Source organism: Ylistrum balloti, unplaced genomic scaffold (genome assembly GCF_031769215.1).
Source record: "Ylistrum balloti isolate Yb309-2 unplaced genomic scaffold, AGI_CSIRO_Ybal_v1 Utg370230, whole genome shotgun sequence".
NCBI classification, from domain to species: domain Eukaryota; kingdom Metazoa; phylum Mollusca; class Bivalvia; order Pectinida; family Pectinidae; genus Ylistrum; species Ylistrum balloti.
The window spans coordinates 838095-857053 of record NW_026782190.1 but is presented as its reverse complement, the minus strand read 5'-3'; the positions used below and the strand labels follow the sequence as shown (position 1 = coordinate 857053).

The 18959-nt window shown below is 33.8% G+C and overlaps 2 protein-coding genes across 2 annotated transcripts; one reads left to right on the top strand and one right to left on the bottom strand.

Annotated features, from left to right (window-relative positions):
• Nucleotides 1-10781, bottom strand: LOC132552020 (centromere protein H-like). The gene is made up of 9 exons (XM_060216166.1): nt 10742-10781; nt 8546-8742; nt 8032-8071; nt 7787-7858; nt 6241-6339; nt 5823-5886; nt 5063-5114; nt 2820-2910; nt 1-590 (listed from the first exon to the last, which is right to left on the bottom strand). Exons 2-9 carry the CDS (start codon nt 8706-8708, stop codon nt 440-442), a joined length of 732 nt encoding a protein of 243 aa, XP_060072149.1. The 5' UTR covers nt 8709-8742; nt 10742-10781; the 3' UTR covers nt 1-439.
• A 189-nt stretch (nt 10782-10970) lies between these two features.
• LOC132551969 (uncharacterized) lies at nt 10971-17352 on the top strand. Its single transcript, XM_060216115.1, has 7 exons — nt 10971-11026; nt 12640-12881; nt 13496-13699; nt 13950-14086; nt 15816-15970; nt 16478-16595; nt 17113-17352. Coding segments are annotated over exons 1-7 (1098 nt in total). The 5' UTR covers nt 10971-11024.
• The last annotated feature ends 1607 nt before the right edge of the window (nt 17353-18959 follow it).

Below are 18959 nucleotides of genomic sequence, written 5' to 3'. Positions count from 1 at the left end.
TAAAATATTTAGAAAATTTACTATATAACACAATAAGGAGACGATACACCATCACATTTTAATGTACAAATTTACACAATTCATGAAATATTGAAGGGAGACTATTCCATTCTCTGTAATTATATAGGAACACATATGGTATTTCCATGTGTAACTTACACAAGTTTGTCTGCATTGTGGTTAACTTTCTTTTCTCATAATAAAATCTGCTCCGTTTTTCTTTAGGAAATAAGACTTTGGACTAGTAGACCCACATCTAGTCTTTCTGTTTGGAGTTGTTACTTTCATTAATGAGTATACCCTACACATCATTATGTTGAAATATTAATACCTGTTTAACCTATTTCTGTAGTACAGCACAAATTTTTGTCAACCTCTCAAACCAGTTAGAAAATTTTAACACAAATTCTGACAGGAATTTTCTTTTGCTGTGATAGTATCACAACTCTAGTTTTTTGCCCAAATCGAGAACAAGGTCTTGCATGGCCGGGTCCTGTGCCCAGTTGATGCCACTACCTACTATGACTGCCTGTAGTGTATTACGAACTATTGCAATCTTCTGGAGATTCTTGTCCAGGTCTTCAAACAGTCTACAAAAAGTAAAATAAAAAATATTTTATATGATATGTCATTTACATTGATCAGTTGACACTTGCACATATCTTATTAAACAAAACATCTGAATTTCTTACTGCAGCATTTTTTATTATGGAGTACTGTGTCTGATTACTGATGTCCCGAAACTTTCCAAGACATCTTCGTAAAAGAAAATTCTGCATGTTAATGTGGATACCAGTGCTGATTGCAAAGTAGCAGCTCATTGTCGCAACAAATCCTCTGACACAGCAACACAATAATACTGCTGATCCCAAGTAAGCCAACAACAAGAATCTTCCATAACATAGATTTGTGGATGCAACAAGAGATCCCAAAAGTTTCTTGATGCTCACCATTGTACGATCAACCTTCATTTGTCCTTTAAAATTCAGTCATTAGGGACTAGTAATAACCTATATGAGCAATTTGAGAAGCGTCCACCTAGTACTTCTCAAGAAATAGCAATTATCTAAGATGGCTGCCTGTCAGTCATATTATTCTTCTGATTAAAAACAAAAGGGCACAACCAGGGACAAAGGAGAACCTTCATTTGAAATTGGTGGAAGATCCATCCAGTACTTCTCAGGAAATAATGGTAACAAGACTTGTTCATTGATGGAAGACAGGCGGATCATGGACCACAGATGTAAGACAATTTGAATAGTCCAGCACCATCGATGATAATGAAGGTTTTGCTATATAATTTTAACAATGTCCATTTTTAGTAGAAGGTAGCCAAAACAACAAGGAAACAAAGAACAAAAACATATAGCCAACGGCAAAATAGGTAAGGGCACAGGTAAGCTTCAACCAGGTGACAGGTTGGCCTGCGCAGCTATAATTAGGTGACAGGTTGGTACAGAGGTGTCGAGAACATAAACCAAGACAAGGTTTTTCATGATCTGATGTGGAAAAAATTGATGTTTTGTTAGGGTTGGGTCAAGTTAACAGTCTATTTAGTTCCGATGACAGATGAATTTGAAGCTTTGTACAAATGGACCAATCAATCACATGCACAGTTAGAGAAGAACGCTGGCTGCTTTTATTACCTCAAAAGTACATTGTATAAGCTTAAAACCAGTCTGTAGTAAAACTTCAAAGTATAATTTGAAGAAAAAAAATCAATAATAAAACGTATGTAAATAAAGCCAACATTTTTGAGCAATGCTGGGGATTCAGAACACATCAGTGATTTTCTATTTGTTACTATTATGATCAAAGTAAATCATATCTTTTATTTTATAAAAAGATTCATTAATATTAGGTTCTCTGAAGAAGGGATGTTTGGCCATCTGTAAAATCAGATCTACATTTGAATGTATATAAGAATAGGATTCAGGTGCAGAAGTGAGAGCATATCACACCTACTACCTCAACACAGGATTAGATTGCGCTGTCTGTACATATGACACAATAGTGAAAATTCCTACACACAACCTATGGTCAGTTTGCCTGAGATTACAAATGAGACAACCCAATGATTCCAAAAGACAAAATATTTAGCTGTTTTGCCTTTAATTCTACATAGATGTAAAAGTGCACATTCAAACACACAACATTATGTCATTTTCCCTAAAATTACAAATGACACACAACCCCTTGGGTCCAAAAGACACAAGATTTAGCAGTTTTGTGTGTAATTCTACATAAGATGCAAAGGCAAAAAGAAAGTTTATAGATACTAAAGACATAAGGGTCAAGGTTTTATACATCTGCCTGTAATTTCAACTTAAATACAAGATTCAAAAGTCAACGTGTAAATCAACATCTCAGTATTTTAAAAGTATGAAGGAAGTCAAGAACATGTAAACTGGTTTATGAGGGGATCCTGCTACAATTTTTGATATGCAACTGTTATTGTCAAAGAACTGTGATATAAATTATATGCGTCAAAGCGGCACAAGTACCTCTGACTTTTTCATTGTTATTGGCTCTTTAAGAAAAGTATTATAACTCATGAAACAAAACTCGAAGTTTTGCTTGCATTATCAACAGTAGAAAATCTTAAATAAAATTGAAATAGCAAAAATTTTATTTTTCAAATTCCATCAGAGTTTGGCTAAAATGTCCAGTGTTGGTCTAATCATTTTTGTGAATGTTTTACCTCCTTAAAATTCCTAAACTGAATACCATATGCCCTCGACCATGATATTATGAGGGTATGAAGTACTAATTCATGGAGAGGTATGGTGTGAATGGACCTGAGTTGAAGAAATACTGACGTTTTTGTTTCTTCATCCTGATTGTCAGCACACTGTGGATTCTCTCTTTCGCGAAGAGTCTGCATGTTCTGTCTGTTGACACTCATTTGATCTGTAATATATGAAACATTATAATCACAAACCTTTCTTCAAACTGTGAGACCATGGCTTCTGACATGACACCCCTTCCCCATCAGCTTGTTGTGAAGCCCTAGAATAAAACCTTTCTCTTCAAACACACAAAGTGAGCCTAAAACCTTTCTCTTCAAACACACAAAGTGAGCCTAAAACCTTTCTCTTCAAACACACAAAGTGAGCCTAAAACCTTTCTCTTCAAACACACAAAGTGAGCCTAGAATAAAACCTTGCTCTTCAAACACACAAAGTGAGAAGGGACTCCTACAGATTGATCAGTGTACAATGTAATTACCTGTGATAATCCCTTAAAAGTTTGAAAAGTGGTCAAGTTTGACCAATTGAGCCACTGACCTTGACCTAAGACCACCCAAATTTGTTCAGACATTAATGGTGTCGATATGGACAAAAATCTAAGTGAAAATTGTGATTATACATTCCTAACATGGTAAGTATTTCAAAGATAAAAACAGATTGGCTCACTAGTTTGCTCTTTCATTTCTTTCCTTTGTTTTCGATTTTCTTTTTTTTTCACTCCAGAAAAGATTAAAATGTGTTAGTGGTATACCTAACCACAGACTGGAAGATGTGACAGAAATTCTGGGAACATGAAAGTTATAGGTAAAATATTCCTTCAAGTTCTTGTCATTAAAAACATGCTAAAGTTTACATAATAGATTAAGTACATCTACCTGCAGTTGTTTTCAAGGGGAGGTAACTCAGATCTTTAATAACTTGTTTACATTTAGTCGAAGAGGTAACTCAACTCTTTAATACCTGTGTTTTAGTACTAGTCAATGGGAAGTAATTCAAAGATATGAAAGACTGTTTGTATACTAGCTACTAATCAATACAATGCAGCTCAAAGGCATTTGATATCTTGTGTGTGTGTATTAGTAGCTTTTCCACCAAAGATAAATACTGGGGATTAAATTATACTAAATTACTTAATTTACTAAATTATAAGGACAAGGTATATAACATTCATAAGGAAAAGCAACTCCACCATTTTCTATGGCTTTCGAGGGCGGAGAATTCAATGTTTCCTTGTAATTGGTATGCCTAAAAGCAATTCCACCATTTTCTATGGCTTTTGAGGGCGGAGAATTCAATGTTTCCTTATAATTGGTATGCCTAAAAGATTGCATCCCTGACTTTGAAACTTGGGTCAGGTATCAATCCAATATAAGTAGATTGAAAGTATTAAGGAATGACTAAAGGTATGGATTATAATAATGTTGATGCCAAACTTTGTCATCCTGTAGTGACATTAATCTTTGTGACTTAGTGTTGTTATCAAACTTTGTCCCCCTGTAGTGACATTAATCTTTGTAAATAAGTGTCGTTGTCAAACTTCACAGTCCTTAACAGGTTAATTTAAATAAATTCATTGCAAAACATGCAATTTTTGGAACGCCTGTCACACTTTTCCATGATCAATTACAAAGACACCATTCTGTACATGGTTACACACAAAACTTAACTGAATTCAACAACTCCCAGGCATGCTGAATAAACAAACACAAATATCTTTACTATCATTTTTACAGCAGCATGTACCTGCATAAAATGGGAAAGTGTAGTTAGAGAAGCTTCAGTACGGAAAAACAGCATACTGGGAGTTACTGCCTCACAGATTCTGACTGTAACATTGGGCAAAATAATAGACCTTGGTTGAATTTTATATGTAAGACTATTCCATTCACAATGAAATGTAAAATCATACCTAGTTAAGACAAATTTATATAACAAACATTTAGATCTTAAATGATAAACTTATAATATACATTTTACTGAGCTTGAAATGCTCAATTTGTGTTAGCCTGAATCAAAACAGTGTCATGTACACACCATAGTTCTGATGATGTGTTCAAAAAGACTGACACTTCGAAGAAAGGGATCTTAACAGTAAAAAAGAAGACATTTTCATGCTTTTTGAGATGTACTGTAACTCAATAGGGGCAAACCAATACATCATATACATGTATATCTTTTTCAATTTAAAATTGTTGGAATGATGTTTTTTGAAGTTATCTTTATTTCTAGTCTACAATAATCTTTGCTCATAATGGGAAAAAACAATTCATTATTATTTGAAATACAATATGTCCACTTCTAATTGTATTTACCAAAATTCTGTTTCTTGAGATCAACAAGTCTTTTCTTTTTAGATTCCATTTCCTGAAAACAAACCATGATTTATCAGATGTAAATCAGTTCTACAAACTCTAGCAATAGATACATTAAAAAAGGCATCTGTTGCCTACTGGAATAAGTACTTCAGGAAGGCATAAAAATGACAAGACCACAACTGTAAGACTTAATACTGTTATGTCCATGATGTAGAATTATCTCCCCTTTCGAAATCGGTCTACAGAAGAATAGTTTTTATAGTGAAAGTATTGTTTATGGTGATAATTGTAATCAGTGAATTCAAACCAGCAAGAATTCTGTTGATGTGGATTTGTCAACAAGTATGGAGAGAAGGCAAACCAGCAGATATATAGATAAGTGAATTTGCTGCGTTCACCACCCTATGAACAGTCAGGGTCATTTTGAGATTGATACTCCTCGTATTGACTCTAGTGGCTGTCTCACTAAAAAACATATGGAATGGCCTTTGCATGCCATCCACATCATTATGAAGGGTAAAGGGTCTTACATCCTGAAGATTCAACCTCATCATCCCAGACCTGTGAGCTCTTTCACAAACCAACATGGGTACGGTGCATTGAACCATGCACCTCTGATCTTCACCTGAAGCTACATAGGACAACACTTTAACAGCTAAAATAGCTGGGAATACAGTAATACTAAACAAAAATATGACAATGATTATTCAAGAAAAAAAAACAAGAAACTAAAAATGAAGTTGATGTACCAACATACCTTTTGATTCTTCATAATGCCACTCACAAGTCCACATTGCTTGTCAAGCAATTCTTTCAAATATCTGAAACCAATGATATTGTACACGTTGTAGTCACACATGGCTAGATCTCTATCTGTACTGTGTAGATGTATATGCATTATAATTAGTCTACTTGGCTAAATTCTGCAGTATTACTATGTGCAAACAAACAAAAGCAAAATTCAAAATTTTTAAATATTATTTGCAATGTACTTTGAAAAAATATTTGTGAAAGGGCACCAATTGTGTTATTTCTTAACAACTGCAGAAACCAACACTCAATATTTTTGCTGTGAGAATGCCAAAATCCAAAAAGACAGTATTTAAAGTTATAATGAATTAAATGAACTTGAATGAATAAATGTAGAGAAATGGAAACCATGGTATTGTACATACTTCACCCTGACCGCCTTCTCCTCCTTTTCTGCTGGGTCAATATCATCTGATGTGGACTGTTCAAACAATTGTTTTATAAGGAAGTTTCCCATCTGCATCCTGTTGAACATCATACATTATCATATAGATACAAAGTTTTACATAAAATATTTATAATACAATGTACATTATCATATATGTATGAAATTAATTTTTTCCCATTGGTATATGTTTGAACACAAAATAAATTTGATAAACTAAGACTTACAAGTAATGGTATATGCATACAAATGAAATTATGTGGGTACCTGATATATATACATAACAAATACATAAGAAATATAATGATGTTGATCGATCATGATGTGGATGCAATATTGATGATGAATGCATCAACATGAAGGTGCTGATAATGATGAGGATGTATGTTTATGTGTGTGCAAATTGATGTATTGTTTATATACTTTTTATGTATTTGAAAAATCTTGAAAAATACAAAGAAAAAAAATTGGTTACAAATTTTTACTACCTAACTGTCTAGAACATGTCAATGACTTAGAAAGCCAGGAAATGAAGATGTTGATGTTTCAAACATTTACATGCCACAATGGATCTGTAATGAATACCTGTACACACTCATTAAAGATTCCTGCCTTTCTTAGATACAAGTACACATACATGTATATGACTATAACTTTATAGTAATTGTTATTAATAATTTATAAGATTAACATTGACATGGCAGAAACTCTCCAGGGGAAACAGTTGGTGTAACTTCATTCAGTTAAGAAGTTCTAGAACAAAATTTTAAAAATATCAAATGTTCCCAGTATACACAAACAGATCTCTTACTGTGATTCCATAAATGTATCCCCCTCAAAAAAGGGGATATGTAAAACAGGCAGACTCATATAAGAAAACATGATTACGTATTGAAAGCATTTCCCATGGATGAGGTTCTATACTATATGTATATAGCAGTATCTTTTTAGCAGGATATTTTAGGCACCTCCATAATTTTGATGAGTCCAGAAAATACCAATAGATATATATAATGCATTCTCCAAATTTCACTGAGTCACACAGTAAAAGCATGAGTCCAGACTTTCAATGGAAGAGGTTGAGGTGTACAGCACTTTCCGGTGAAACGGTTGTATATTTTTTACGCCAGAGTTTTCATTTTGTGACACTTATGATATGATGTTTTTAGGATCAACAAAGACAACAGAAGCTAGTTCACAAAGATCTACAATATGTACCACAAAATGTCATTGTTTGTGTTAGTTATGCAACACCAGACATTCTTTCAGTATCCCGAGTAGTTTCATATAACCTTGACCATCCAGAGCTGTAAGGGATGTACATCATATTCTTACATATCATAATACACAAACCTACAAAATCAATTTTAAATCAAATGTGATCACCAGCTCTAGTTTTATAGTGGTTCAACATGTTAACCTAGGTCAAGATCATAACCCATTGCAGTGTATCTTAAATTGAATGACCATAGCATGTCTAAGCTAAATGAAGCATACTCTTGTCACCTTTCCGTAATCAGTCATACCTTTTAATGATAAGTTCTTTTTTGTCTTTCTCAATGTATTCATCTAAAAGTTCCTTCTCCAAATCAGCCAATCTGAAAAGAAAACTTTTTCTGAAATTACCTGAAAGATTTGATAGTTATCATGAAACATTTTAAAATAAAACAATTAACTATAAATTTAGTTAACTGAGAACTGTATTGAGTGTCATTATTGTGGAGAACAAAGAAGTCAGCAAAAAGGTGATTTGATTGTACAATGTACTCACACGTCAGTTTTTCCATCTGTATCTTCATCAGCAGTAGATCCTGAATTAGGTTTTGTATAAAAGCATTTAATGGCTGACTATTACACATGACAACAATGATATGTAATAAACTCAGGATTTGTTTGAAGAATGTTAACTATTTGCACTTCTCTTTAAATTCCATATACATGAAATTTGGTTTTCATTTACCTCATTTAACAAAGATTCTGTTTTAGTTCAAATCAACATTAACATCTATATTCATAAGTAAGGTACAACTGATGTATATTAAAGTACTCTCAATATTCAGCTTTGTTTGTGGCATAAGCTATCAAGTCAACATCAGTGTGGTTTTACTGTGAACGATAACAAATTTATTTTCCCCTGCATAACAAACACAACAGATAGCGTAAATAATATGCAAGAGTATCGTACTAGAAACACAACAATACTTAAAGCTACTAATTGTACCACAAATTTTCAGTACCAGTAATGTAAACTAGAAGTTTTACAACATCACTGTCTATTTACCTACCTGCCAATATCTCAGCCTTATGGTTATCTATCTGAGCCTGAAGCCAGTTTTGTTTCGCGAGGAGAGTTGCGCTAGTTTCCTGCTGGTCATCCTCAGGAGGATCAAGTGGCGTGGAAGCCATTGGTCCATGACCATCTGTGCCAGTCACAGGAGAAACATCCATTAATGCTCACCTCTGGTCATCTTAAACTTAATATCTGGAATAAATAAAAGCAAATAAATGATACAGAAGAGTACTAAATATACCTATTATGATTAGATTGGGGGTGGGGAATTTGCGGTTTGTTGTTTTCCTTTTTAGCATTGTTAGGGTTAGGGATTACTCTATGACAGAAATCTAATGAGTAATAACAGGCCCAATGGTCCTTCATCACTCACATGGTTTTCATTAACACATGCACATTGGCATTCAAAATGGATACATCCCATCAGTTTTCACAGTCTTAAACAGTTGCAGTTTTGATTTGGATTAAATTTTAATGCCACCTATTTTTTTATCAAAACTTGTTGGACTTTGACCTAAAAAACATCTTTCCACCAGATATTCTGCTTCTCAGTCTTTTGGTTTACCAGCGAACTCTTGTAAGGTTTTGACAAATCTGACCTCTGTGACTTTGAATATGGTTCAAGGCCATTTCATTTTGTATACTTTCTGATGAGGCTTCGTTGATATCCAAGAGACCTACCTGCCCAATACCACGCTTCTAGATCTTGTGATTAGTCATGATCAGAAGAAATTGGTTAAACTTTAACAAATTCTATCCTAAGACCTTGAAATTGGGTCAAAGTCATACCTTTTCAAAACATTAGGCTTCAACAAAGATACTTACCAACTTCACATCATGCCTCTAGGCATTTTCAGCAACAAAAAAGAAGTTTTTTTCAGTTGATATCAAATTCAACCCCTGTAACCTTGAATATGTCCATGTTATTTGTTTTCAAAGACTTTCTTCTGGATTTCTACTATAAACCTATCTTTCAAATATCATGCTCATACGTATTTTGATGTATCAGCAGAATTTGTTATAATAAATTTTACCCCTATGACCTTGAATGTAAGTCAAGGTCATTTGTTTTTGCAAACACTATAAATATTTCATCCCAGAGACCGACCAGCCAAATATCATCCTTGTCAGATGTTTGGTCAATCACAGGAAATCAATTATACGGTTTTAACAAATTGACCCCTGTGACCTAAAATATGGGTCAAGGTCATTTCTTTTTGTAAACTTTGATAGGCTTCATCCCAGGAATCTGCAGACAAGTACTGTGGCATTTCACCTGTTGGTTATTAATTTCCAAGAATATAGCTAATTTATCACTTTAAGATGGTGTTTTATTATTATTTTGTGGAAATGGAGTACAGAAGTTGTAAATGTTGAAATTTGATAGTGTTTCTTTGCAAAATGTGAAGTGGAATAGGCAGAAAACTACAAATGAAGCAAAGCTGTTAATTGGATATATCATAAAGCTGGTTGTTTTCGCTGGCACATTATTTTCAACATTTTGTGTTAGATAGATGTGATCACGAAAACTTCATCTGTGAAATAATGAAACATAAATCCAGATGGTGAAATTTTTAATTCATTGAAATATGATTTGGTACTTTTCAAAGGCAAAAAAAAAGATTTTAAACTGTTTAAATAACCTTCTTTAAGGTATATGTTGGTTGTTAAAACAATGCTAGGCCAAATATGCCTATTTGTTATATGTTCATGACATCATACAGTAAATTTGTTGTACTTGCATGACTGTCAAAGCACCGACATGTGAGACTGACACATGACTACAGTAAATACTTCTGAAATATTGGGCCTTCTGAGTTTCAGAATACCAGTCGTTTGGAACTTGTATTTGCATAGACTGGAAACAATTAAGACCCAGTCGTATACAATTGTAGCAAAACTTGACTGGATCAACTGTACGCAACCTTGCATGAAGTTCGAACGCCTGTCTAGAATTTAGAGGTTTCCAGGTTCAGACCTAGGTTTAGTAACATATTTTTCCAGTCCTATTACATCTAGTACTTGTAACCATCCCTAGGCCTAGAACTGGTAGGTGAACACTTGACAAGAGAATGCCCGAACCTGGGTTGTCAATAGTTATTTCTGGGGCGAATACTTAGAAAAAACTAATGTTAGACACAAAGATTTACAACACTGATAAGTGAACATTGAGAAAACTTTTTGGAATTACCTGATCATTACAACGTGTTGTGTTTGTTTCTTTTTTCCCGCTTCCGTTTTCCGGTGTCGTTGTCAGTATAATGTTTGTAAAAGCCCACAGTAACGTTATGAATAAGCGTCTCCAAGACCATTGTTTATATTTTGATGAGGGAAGCGGCAGATACAAATGAAAGGAATTTAAAATTATACAAATTGTCCAGTAATCGTTAATCAGTGTGGAAAGAAAAAATATGAGAACGGATGGACGAAGAGTTTATAACAGAAGTAACTACATATAACTCGTTGGGTGCTTTATGTAAGTTCACATTGAATGAAAGTATCTAAAAAAGGGGGAATGTTGGTACCACAGTACATGCAAGTACGTAATGGTGACATAAGATATAAATCTTTGTTTTTTGGGTTTTGTTCGTTTGTGATTTGACATTACAACTTGGTTTTATCTCTTGATGTCATATTTATTTTTTTCGGTCTCTTGCCTGTCGCAAAAATCCAGCTGGAATACGTGTTGACGGATTGTCACTCCAAAACCAATTAGAGGCTAACCATAAATAAAACATACCGATTGTAGGTAATGAAAGTAAGGAACTAGTTAGATTTGCATTGAACAACGAGCATCTACCTGGTTTACTATGCAACAGTTTAAGTATACTTGTTTGGAGACCGTTATTTTAAACATAATCAGTACATAAATTAATTTAAGTAAGATTTTAAAATTATTCCCATCCATTTTTTGTGATTGAATAATATAGTGTTATGTACAAATCAAACTGGCCAAAGATATCTTTTATTTTCAAATGGCAAAGAAGACATTACCAGAAATTATTGATCTAAATCCACACTACCTGTTCACAATTTAATTAAATAATTAATAGTAAGACTGTTTGCTAGTAGGAAATAATTAAGCAAAAATGCATATACAGATTAGCTAAAAATATACTGAGCAAGTAAATTCTTATTTTGGTAAAAGATGCTGATCATGAATTGTAATTACTAACTTCTAGGAGTCCCCAGGGTTCTGTTATAAAAAAGGTTTTGTCATAAGAGTCAGAAGTTTTTTTTTCATTTTTTATTTATCGAAAAACACATGAGGAATAAATAGATTCATATATACTGTCAGTCTATAACTCCCACTGCACACACTTACAGAGTATAGTCATGCATCATTTTCACCACTAAACACACAGCATTTTGAGTTGCACACTATATCTTAACAATCATAGACACTATGTAACACAATCACTCTAAACATATATTTATAACTTGCAGCCATACTAGCACTCCAGCATTGATACATATACAAACAACATCAGCATCTGACATCAACGTCATCATATACAATCATCATCCTCGTCACACAGCAGCATCACACATCCTCATTATCAGCTTCTTCACACACTTTAACCTTCATGCATAAGGATGCTGCAGATTCTTAGACACAGTCAACATCATTATCTTCATCATCAAGCATACATACATACATACATACATAGACATGCTAAGTTCAGTAATTGCTCCATAAACTAGTATGGACATAAGAGTCAGAGTTGATCATTAACCTGATCAAACCCCAAGCCTTTTATCACAGAACCCTACTGGTAAAATATATTGACCATGTCTTTAGGTTATTGACATGTTGTTTTTCAAGATTTTAATGTTAAATATTTATCCTTGTGACTTTGAAAGTGGATCTAGGTAATTTATTTGAACAGATTTAAAAATCCCTTCTTACCAAACACCACAGCATGGCATAAGCTCATTTGGTTTCATTATTGCCATTTTGTACAGTTATACCATGAACCAGTTTCAGTGTTTACATCTCTGAACATCCACTTTATATCAACATTTTTTTAATGTAATTTAATTACTTATCATGCATGTATTAAGTACAATTTATATGTTTTATTTTAGGTCTGATATGGCTAGAACTAATCAAGACACCCCAGGATCTGCCAGGACCAAGTCATTAACTAAAGAAGCAAATGGCTCTACCCCACGTAGGATCAGAACCCCAGATTCCAACAGTCTGGGGTATCTAAGACAGAGGCTAGAAAGAAAGAGTGTAACTAGAAATCACATCCAAAAATTGGGAGAAGATGATAGTTTCCAAACCAAGACCAGTCCTACACTAGAAAGATTGAGAATGACACCTGGTAAACATTCATACCATTATTAGCCATGGTTTTATGTTATTAATCCTGTATTGTTATTTTTCTAACACACAGATTCCAAATAATACATAGCTGGTACACACAACTACCTCACTAAACATTATGTAGAAGGCCCAACACATACTATCCGAAATGATTGGGGTGAAGTGTGTCTTACATGAACTGAAGGACACATCTACAACAGATAGGGATGGATTGTATCGTGCACTGATCTCAGATCAGTCTACAGACTTTTTAATGTGTATGCTTACATAGAATACATGTTGTATATCATAATGTTACACTTGTTTACACACAATAAGTATGTATACCAAAATAAAAAATAAGTGGTTCTTTTCATGATTTGAATTAAGAAGATATTTTGTAGTGCCCAATCACAACATATTTGATGGTTTTTGTCTCTGTCATTGCATGCCTGTGTATATGTGTTGATATCTGGCTCATTTATTAAATCAAACAATTTTTTTGACACATTTTCATTATGTTACATTTGGATGTCAGTTTTGATTTATTCCCAAAAGCCTGTAGCAGCCAAAGCATTGTGTCATATTTAAAAATACACACAAGTGGTATGATGTGTAGAATTTCATTTTCAGGCAGAGTGTTTAAAGATCGTCAGACCCTAATTATGAAGCATGCTGAAGCAAAGGATAAGGTGGACAGTCTGAGTGTAGGAGGTGGTGTAGCTATGTGGCCAGAGATGGAAAGAATGAGACTCTCCCGTCAGGACACTGTACAGATTATCCTTGTTGCAATCACTCTATTGAGTATTGTGACAGTCATATTCAATTATCTGCATGGTAAATATTTTTCCTCATATTTACTGATTGTCAAAAGTTACCTACATTCTTGTCAGTTTGTACCTCCTCAATTTCAATCTGTATGGGCATAAACTGTATAATTTATAAGAAGATACCTTAGGCCTGATCTCCCTTGTTTCGTTTTTGGCTGAACCATTTCAACCAGTGTCTTATTCATGTATTTCCCATTCTTACACATAGTCAAAGGGGAGACAATCTAATCTATCATATCAATGTTTCTTTGACACAGGTGCTGTGATATCAAAGTTATTATTTTTTTATGGAAAGCTGAAGACACATCACTACTCCCACCCAGTTGTCATGACCACAAAGGAACATTTCAATGCAAGCCTCATCAGCTGGCATCAGGACTTTACTCATTTATTGGTAATTAACCAACATTTGTAACATTGTAAATATCGTATGAAATTTACTTCAGAAAAAAATCAATTGGATGGATGTGCACTGAATATAATGAGGTATTTATGAGTAGATTATTTCTGCTCTATGGAAGTGTTTGGTTTATTTTGTAAGATAAATTACAATTATACAATATTGTACAATTATAAACATAACGAACAAACATCTTTATTATTGATGAAGATGTCAGAGCAACTTTCAGTAGGTTTAAACAGTTTGGAAAGAATTATCCCCACCTAATGAAGTTGCTGATGGTTATTCATATGGGCTCCATCTGTCCTTTTGTTCTCCATCCATCCTCTCATCCATCTGGATGCTGCTTTTGAAGACCTGGTCTGGTAGACTTGTTTCCAGAATCCCTTGTCCAACTTTGATTAACAGCAAATTCCATGAATATTTCATGAGACTGTTGTGACCTGATTGGCTGACACTGTAACCTTGAAAGTGAATCAAAGTCAACCATGTTAACAAATGTAGAAGTCAACCCTATTAACAAACCTAGTAGCCATTTATCCTTGGGCCTTTTGGTAATTGAGAAGAAGTGCTTTGAAATCTAAAACAAACTCAACCTGTTTTTTTTTTTAATTTTTAATAGACCACTGTATCCTTTAAAGTGAGTCAACATCAATCATATTAATAAACATTTTAGACCTTCATACTAACATTGTCCAGGCCAAATTATCAGTAGCCAGGGCCTTTTGGTTATTTTTTTTTAATTTTCAAAATGGCGTACCATGTTAGTGGCAAATGTTACAGACAAACTGAAGACTTCATCAATATGGGATAATACCCTGTCGCCTAAAAATAGCTTTTGCAAAACTTTTTTTTTTAAATAGTTGAAAAATTGATGATCATTGATCCTACAGCGAGCTTTTTAATTTGACCTAGGTATTTATATGTCCATTATGAAATTAGGCCCTAAACATTGTCAACCATATCATTTCAGAAAATCCATACAGTAAATACTCTTTAACTTATGTTGTTTTAAACGTTTGACATATGACGTCATATCAACTGTATTGGATTTTTTAAAAAAAATAAAACATCAGTGCACTCCTGCAGACCATGTCTTAAAAGACATTGTAAAGACAATAAATACATCTCGTACTGATTCAGAAATTAAGATGCCACCAAATCAAGGAAGAAGAATACTACTAACAAGGAACAGAACAATAACAATAGGCCTTTTCACCAATCAGTAAAATCCCTAATAAACCAATGATAGTGAATCTCCAAAATGTTTTTAGAAGTCTAATGTTCAAAGTGATGTTGCACTATCACCTGGTATGGTTTGCCTTACTGCTAGTATCTTTTTTATTGCAATTTTACATATCTGACTATTAGATGCTGTATTGTATTTTATTAATGTGTATAAACCATTTCACTGTTTTGTCATACTTGATTGGTAATAGAATCATTGATTGATCCAGTATAACTGAAATTAAGTGACAAATATTCTATCATAACAATAGGTAAAAGAAGGGAATATAAAGGTATAAGCTGATTTTAATATTAACAGTATCATGCTACTAAATTGTTATTATATTGGTTATTTTCAACGGAACTTTCAAACTGAACATAAACAATAAATGGTTTCAATACTCTTGTTTTCCATGTTGCTCACTTTAAGTGTATATGAATATGGGTGCGGGATCTTGAACACTATGTCCTTGTTATGTGTAAATTAACTTTTCAGAATGAGATCCACCAAAGTTTTGACGTTAGCAGTGTGCCCCTAACCTACCCAGTTTATATTTGCTGCTACGCTGCAGGGCTTGGCACTCTGGTCTATTATCTCTATGATAGTATGTTTGCCAAAAATAAACTCTCGCCCAAGCGGATAAAGAAATGGTAAGTAATATTGGTATTTTTAAAAATTTACATTTTAGTCTGCTGTGGTAATTAATTTGAGCTGTAATCAGAAATCATCATATCACACAGAAATATTTTTTTGTTCCAGAACTTGGTTATTTCTTATATTCCTACTTTCACCAAAACTTAGCTTAGCTGTGATTTAATCTTGTGCTTTCGTCTAGAAACAAAAACACAGCTGCAGAACTTAAACACACATTAGGACTACACTTGGGTATTTCCACTGAAGCAATCCATTATGTGTCGGATGGAGCTTGTTAATGAACACAACAAAAATGTGTAAACAACATTTTCCTTTTCCAATTCATGATTACAATTTGCATTTGTCTTTGATATCAATGAAAGTAATATTTTTAAACAGAGCTTATGTTTTACAAACAACTTTTAGTTCAAAATATCTCTCCAGATTGTATTGGACAACAGTTAAAGTTTGAAGTTAAGGGATATATGCAAGTGTATCTAGTTTCTTGTTTGCCTCTCCTGTAGGGTCTGGCTGTTGACTGTGATAGGGACATGGACATTAGCCCTGGCTTGCCTGCTTGTAAGTGCCTACCTGGTGGAGACTACCATTCAGGTCAACATCCATCTCCTAAGTGAAGCACTAGTGAGTAGAATCTCATCATTATCATAGGAAATGTTGTCTCTATTGCTTTGACAGCTGTTATGATTTATACATTCATACTTGACTTTAATCACTAAATTTCAGTAAACTGGTCATGCAAAAAAAAAAGGTTTTAGTGAAGTTTGATCATTTTCCCATCAAAAGAGAAAATAGAACAAATTAAGAGACATTCACTTAATCTATTTTGAATTATTTGTTTAAATATGCTTTGTCTGTAATAACTTGGTTGCTAGAGTGTTGACTCTTGTAACCTCAGGTGTAGATCGTAGGTAGGTAATGCGAGGCTCCTGACTTGTAATGATGTGTTTCTCAGGAAGCTAAGAATTGGACCAGTCTGTGCTGAGCCAAGACATTTGATTCCAAGTCTACTGCAAGTAGACCCTGCCTTAACATGTGTCTGGCTTTTACGGGAGACTAAAATCAGCAAATATTGTTTAACTCCCATCATTGTACATGTAACTTCACTGTTTGATCTCTAATTTTTGTTGGTTTGCTACAGGGAGAAGCCCTAAATACTAACCTTGACCTTACAACACTCGGGCATATGTTAGACTACTGGAAGGTGCGATGTCTGCCTCCGACAACAGCAGGGATGTTGACCATCTTGGGAATTGTACCAGTCAAGGATGTTATGTATTATCTGCAGTACTACAGTTTACCAATCATCACTGTTCTCTTTACACCTGTGTTTAAGTTGATAATGTCTCTGTACACCATATACAACATAAAGACACACTGACATAGACCAGGAATACCTGTAATTGTACCCACCTGTAATGTATATCACACCTGTGTGTATGTAAGACTTACCTATAATTGTACCTGTCTGTTGCACTTTACACTTATGTTTATGTCATGTGTATCTGAAGTTGTACCTGCCTGTAACATTTATTACACTTGTGTTTATATCAGGTGTACCTGTCTGTAATACACATATATCACATCTGTGTTTGTATCAGGTGTACCTGTCTGTAATACACATATATCACATCTGTGATTGTATCAGGTGAACCTGTCTGTAATACACATATATCACATCTGTGTTAGTATCAGGTGTTTATACAGTATCACTGTACCCTGACACAAACCTGGTGTACCTGTCTGTAATATACATATATCACATCTGTGTTAGTATCAGGTGTTTATACAGCATCACTGTATCCTGACACAAACCAGGTGTACCTGTCTGTAATACACTTATATCACATCTGTGTTTGTATCAGGTGTTTATAGTATCACTGTGCCCTGACACAAACCAGGTGTACCTGTCTGTAATACACTTATATCACATCTGTGTTTGTATCAGGTGTTTGGACAGTGTCACTGTACCCGGACACAAACCAGGTGTACCTGTCTGTAATACACTTATATCACATCTGTGTTTGTATCAGGTGTTTATAGTGTCACTGTACCCTGACACAAACCAGGTGTTCCTATCTGTAATACACATATATCACATCTGTGTTTGTATCAGGTGTTTATACAGTATCACTGTACCCTGACACAAACCTGGTGTACCTGTCTGTAATATACATATATCACATCTGTGTTAGTATCAGGTGTTTATACAGCGTCACTGTACCCTGACACAAACCAGGTGTACCTGTATTTTACTTGTCATGTATACCACACCTGTATCAGTTTTGTAACAGACATCTATTATTACATACACATCACTTTCTCTGTGTAACAAATTTTTGTTTGTTTGATGTATGATAATATGACACTAATTGTTCCATTGTATCTACTAGATATAGATCTATTGACCTCCAGTATAGATCTTGATTATTTCCTTTTAAAATAGTAAAGGTGTCCTTATATCCTGTCAAAAAATGCTTGTCAATATTTTTGATAGCGTGCCTCATACAATGTGATTATGAAGTGGACAAGATCAGTAACCTTAACTAATTGTACATGTGAAGATGTCTTTTTCTTACAATATGATATGTCACTTAAAGGTTTTTATTTATCATTTATTTTGTATAAAAGTTATTTGTGAGGGAGTCTACTTTTCTCTATTTTTGGTGATGGGATAAAACCATGAAATATAAATACTTTGATTATTAAATCAATAAATAAAACTATTGTCCGATTTATGACCTCCAATATATACATCTATTTTGCTACTTCAGCTTTTTGTAAAGTAAATAAAAAAAATTTGAGCCAACAAAAAAAAAACAGAAGAAAAGAAACTAAACAAGCCTTTACAGATTTCTCTGATTTTTTTTGATTTTTTTTGTATTAGTGCCCAACTTTTATATATACAAGTTAAAGTGCTACACAATCAAAGATTTATAATGTAACTTTCAGAGATAAATTATTTTTTATAAAGTGATAAATCTAGAT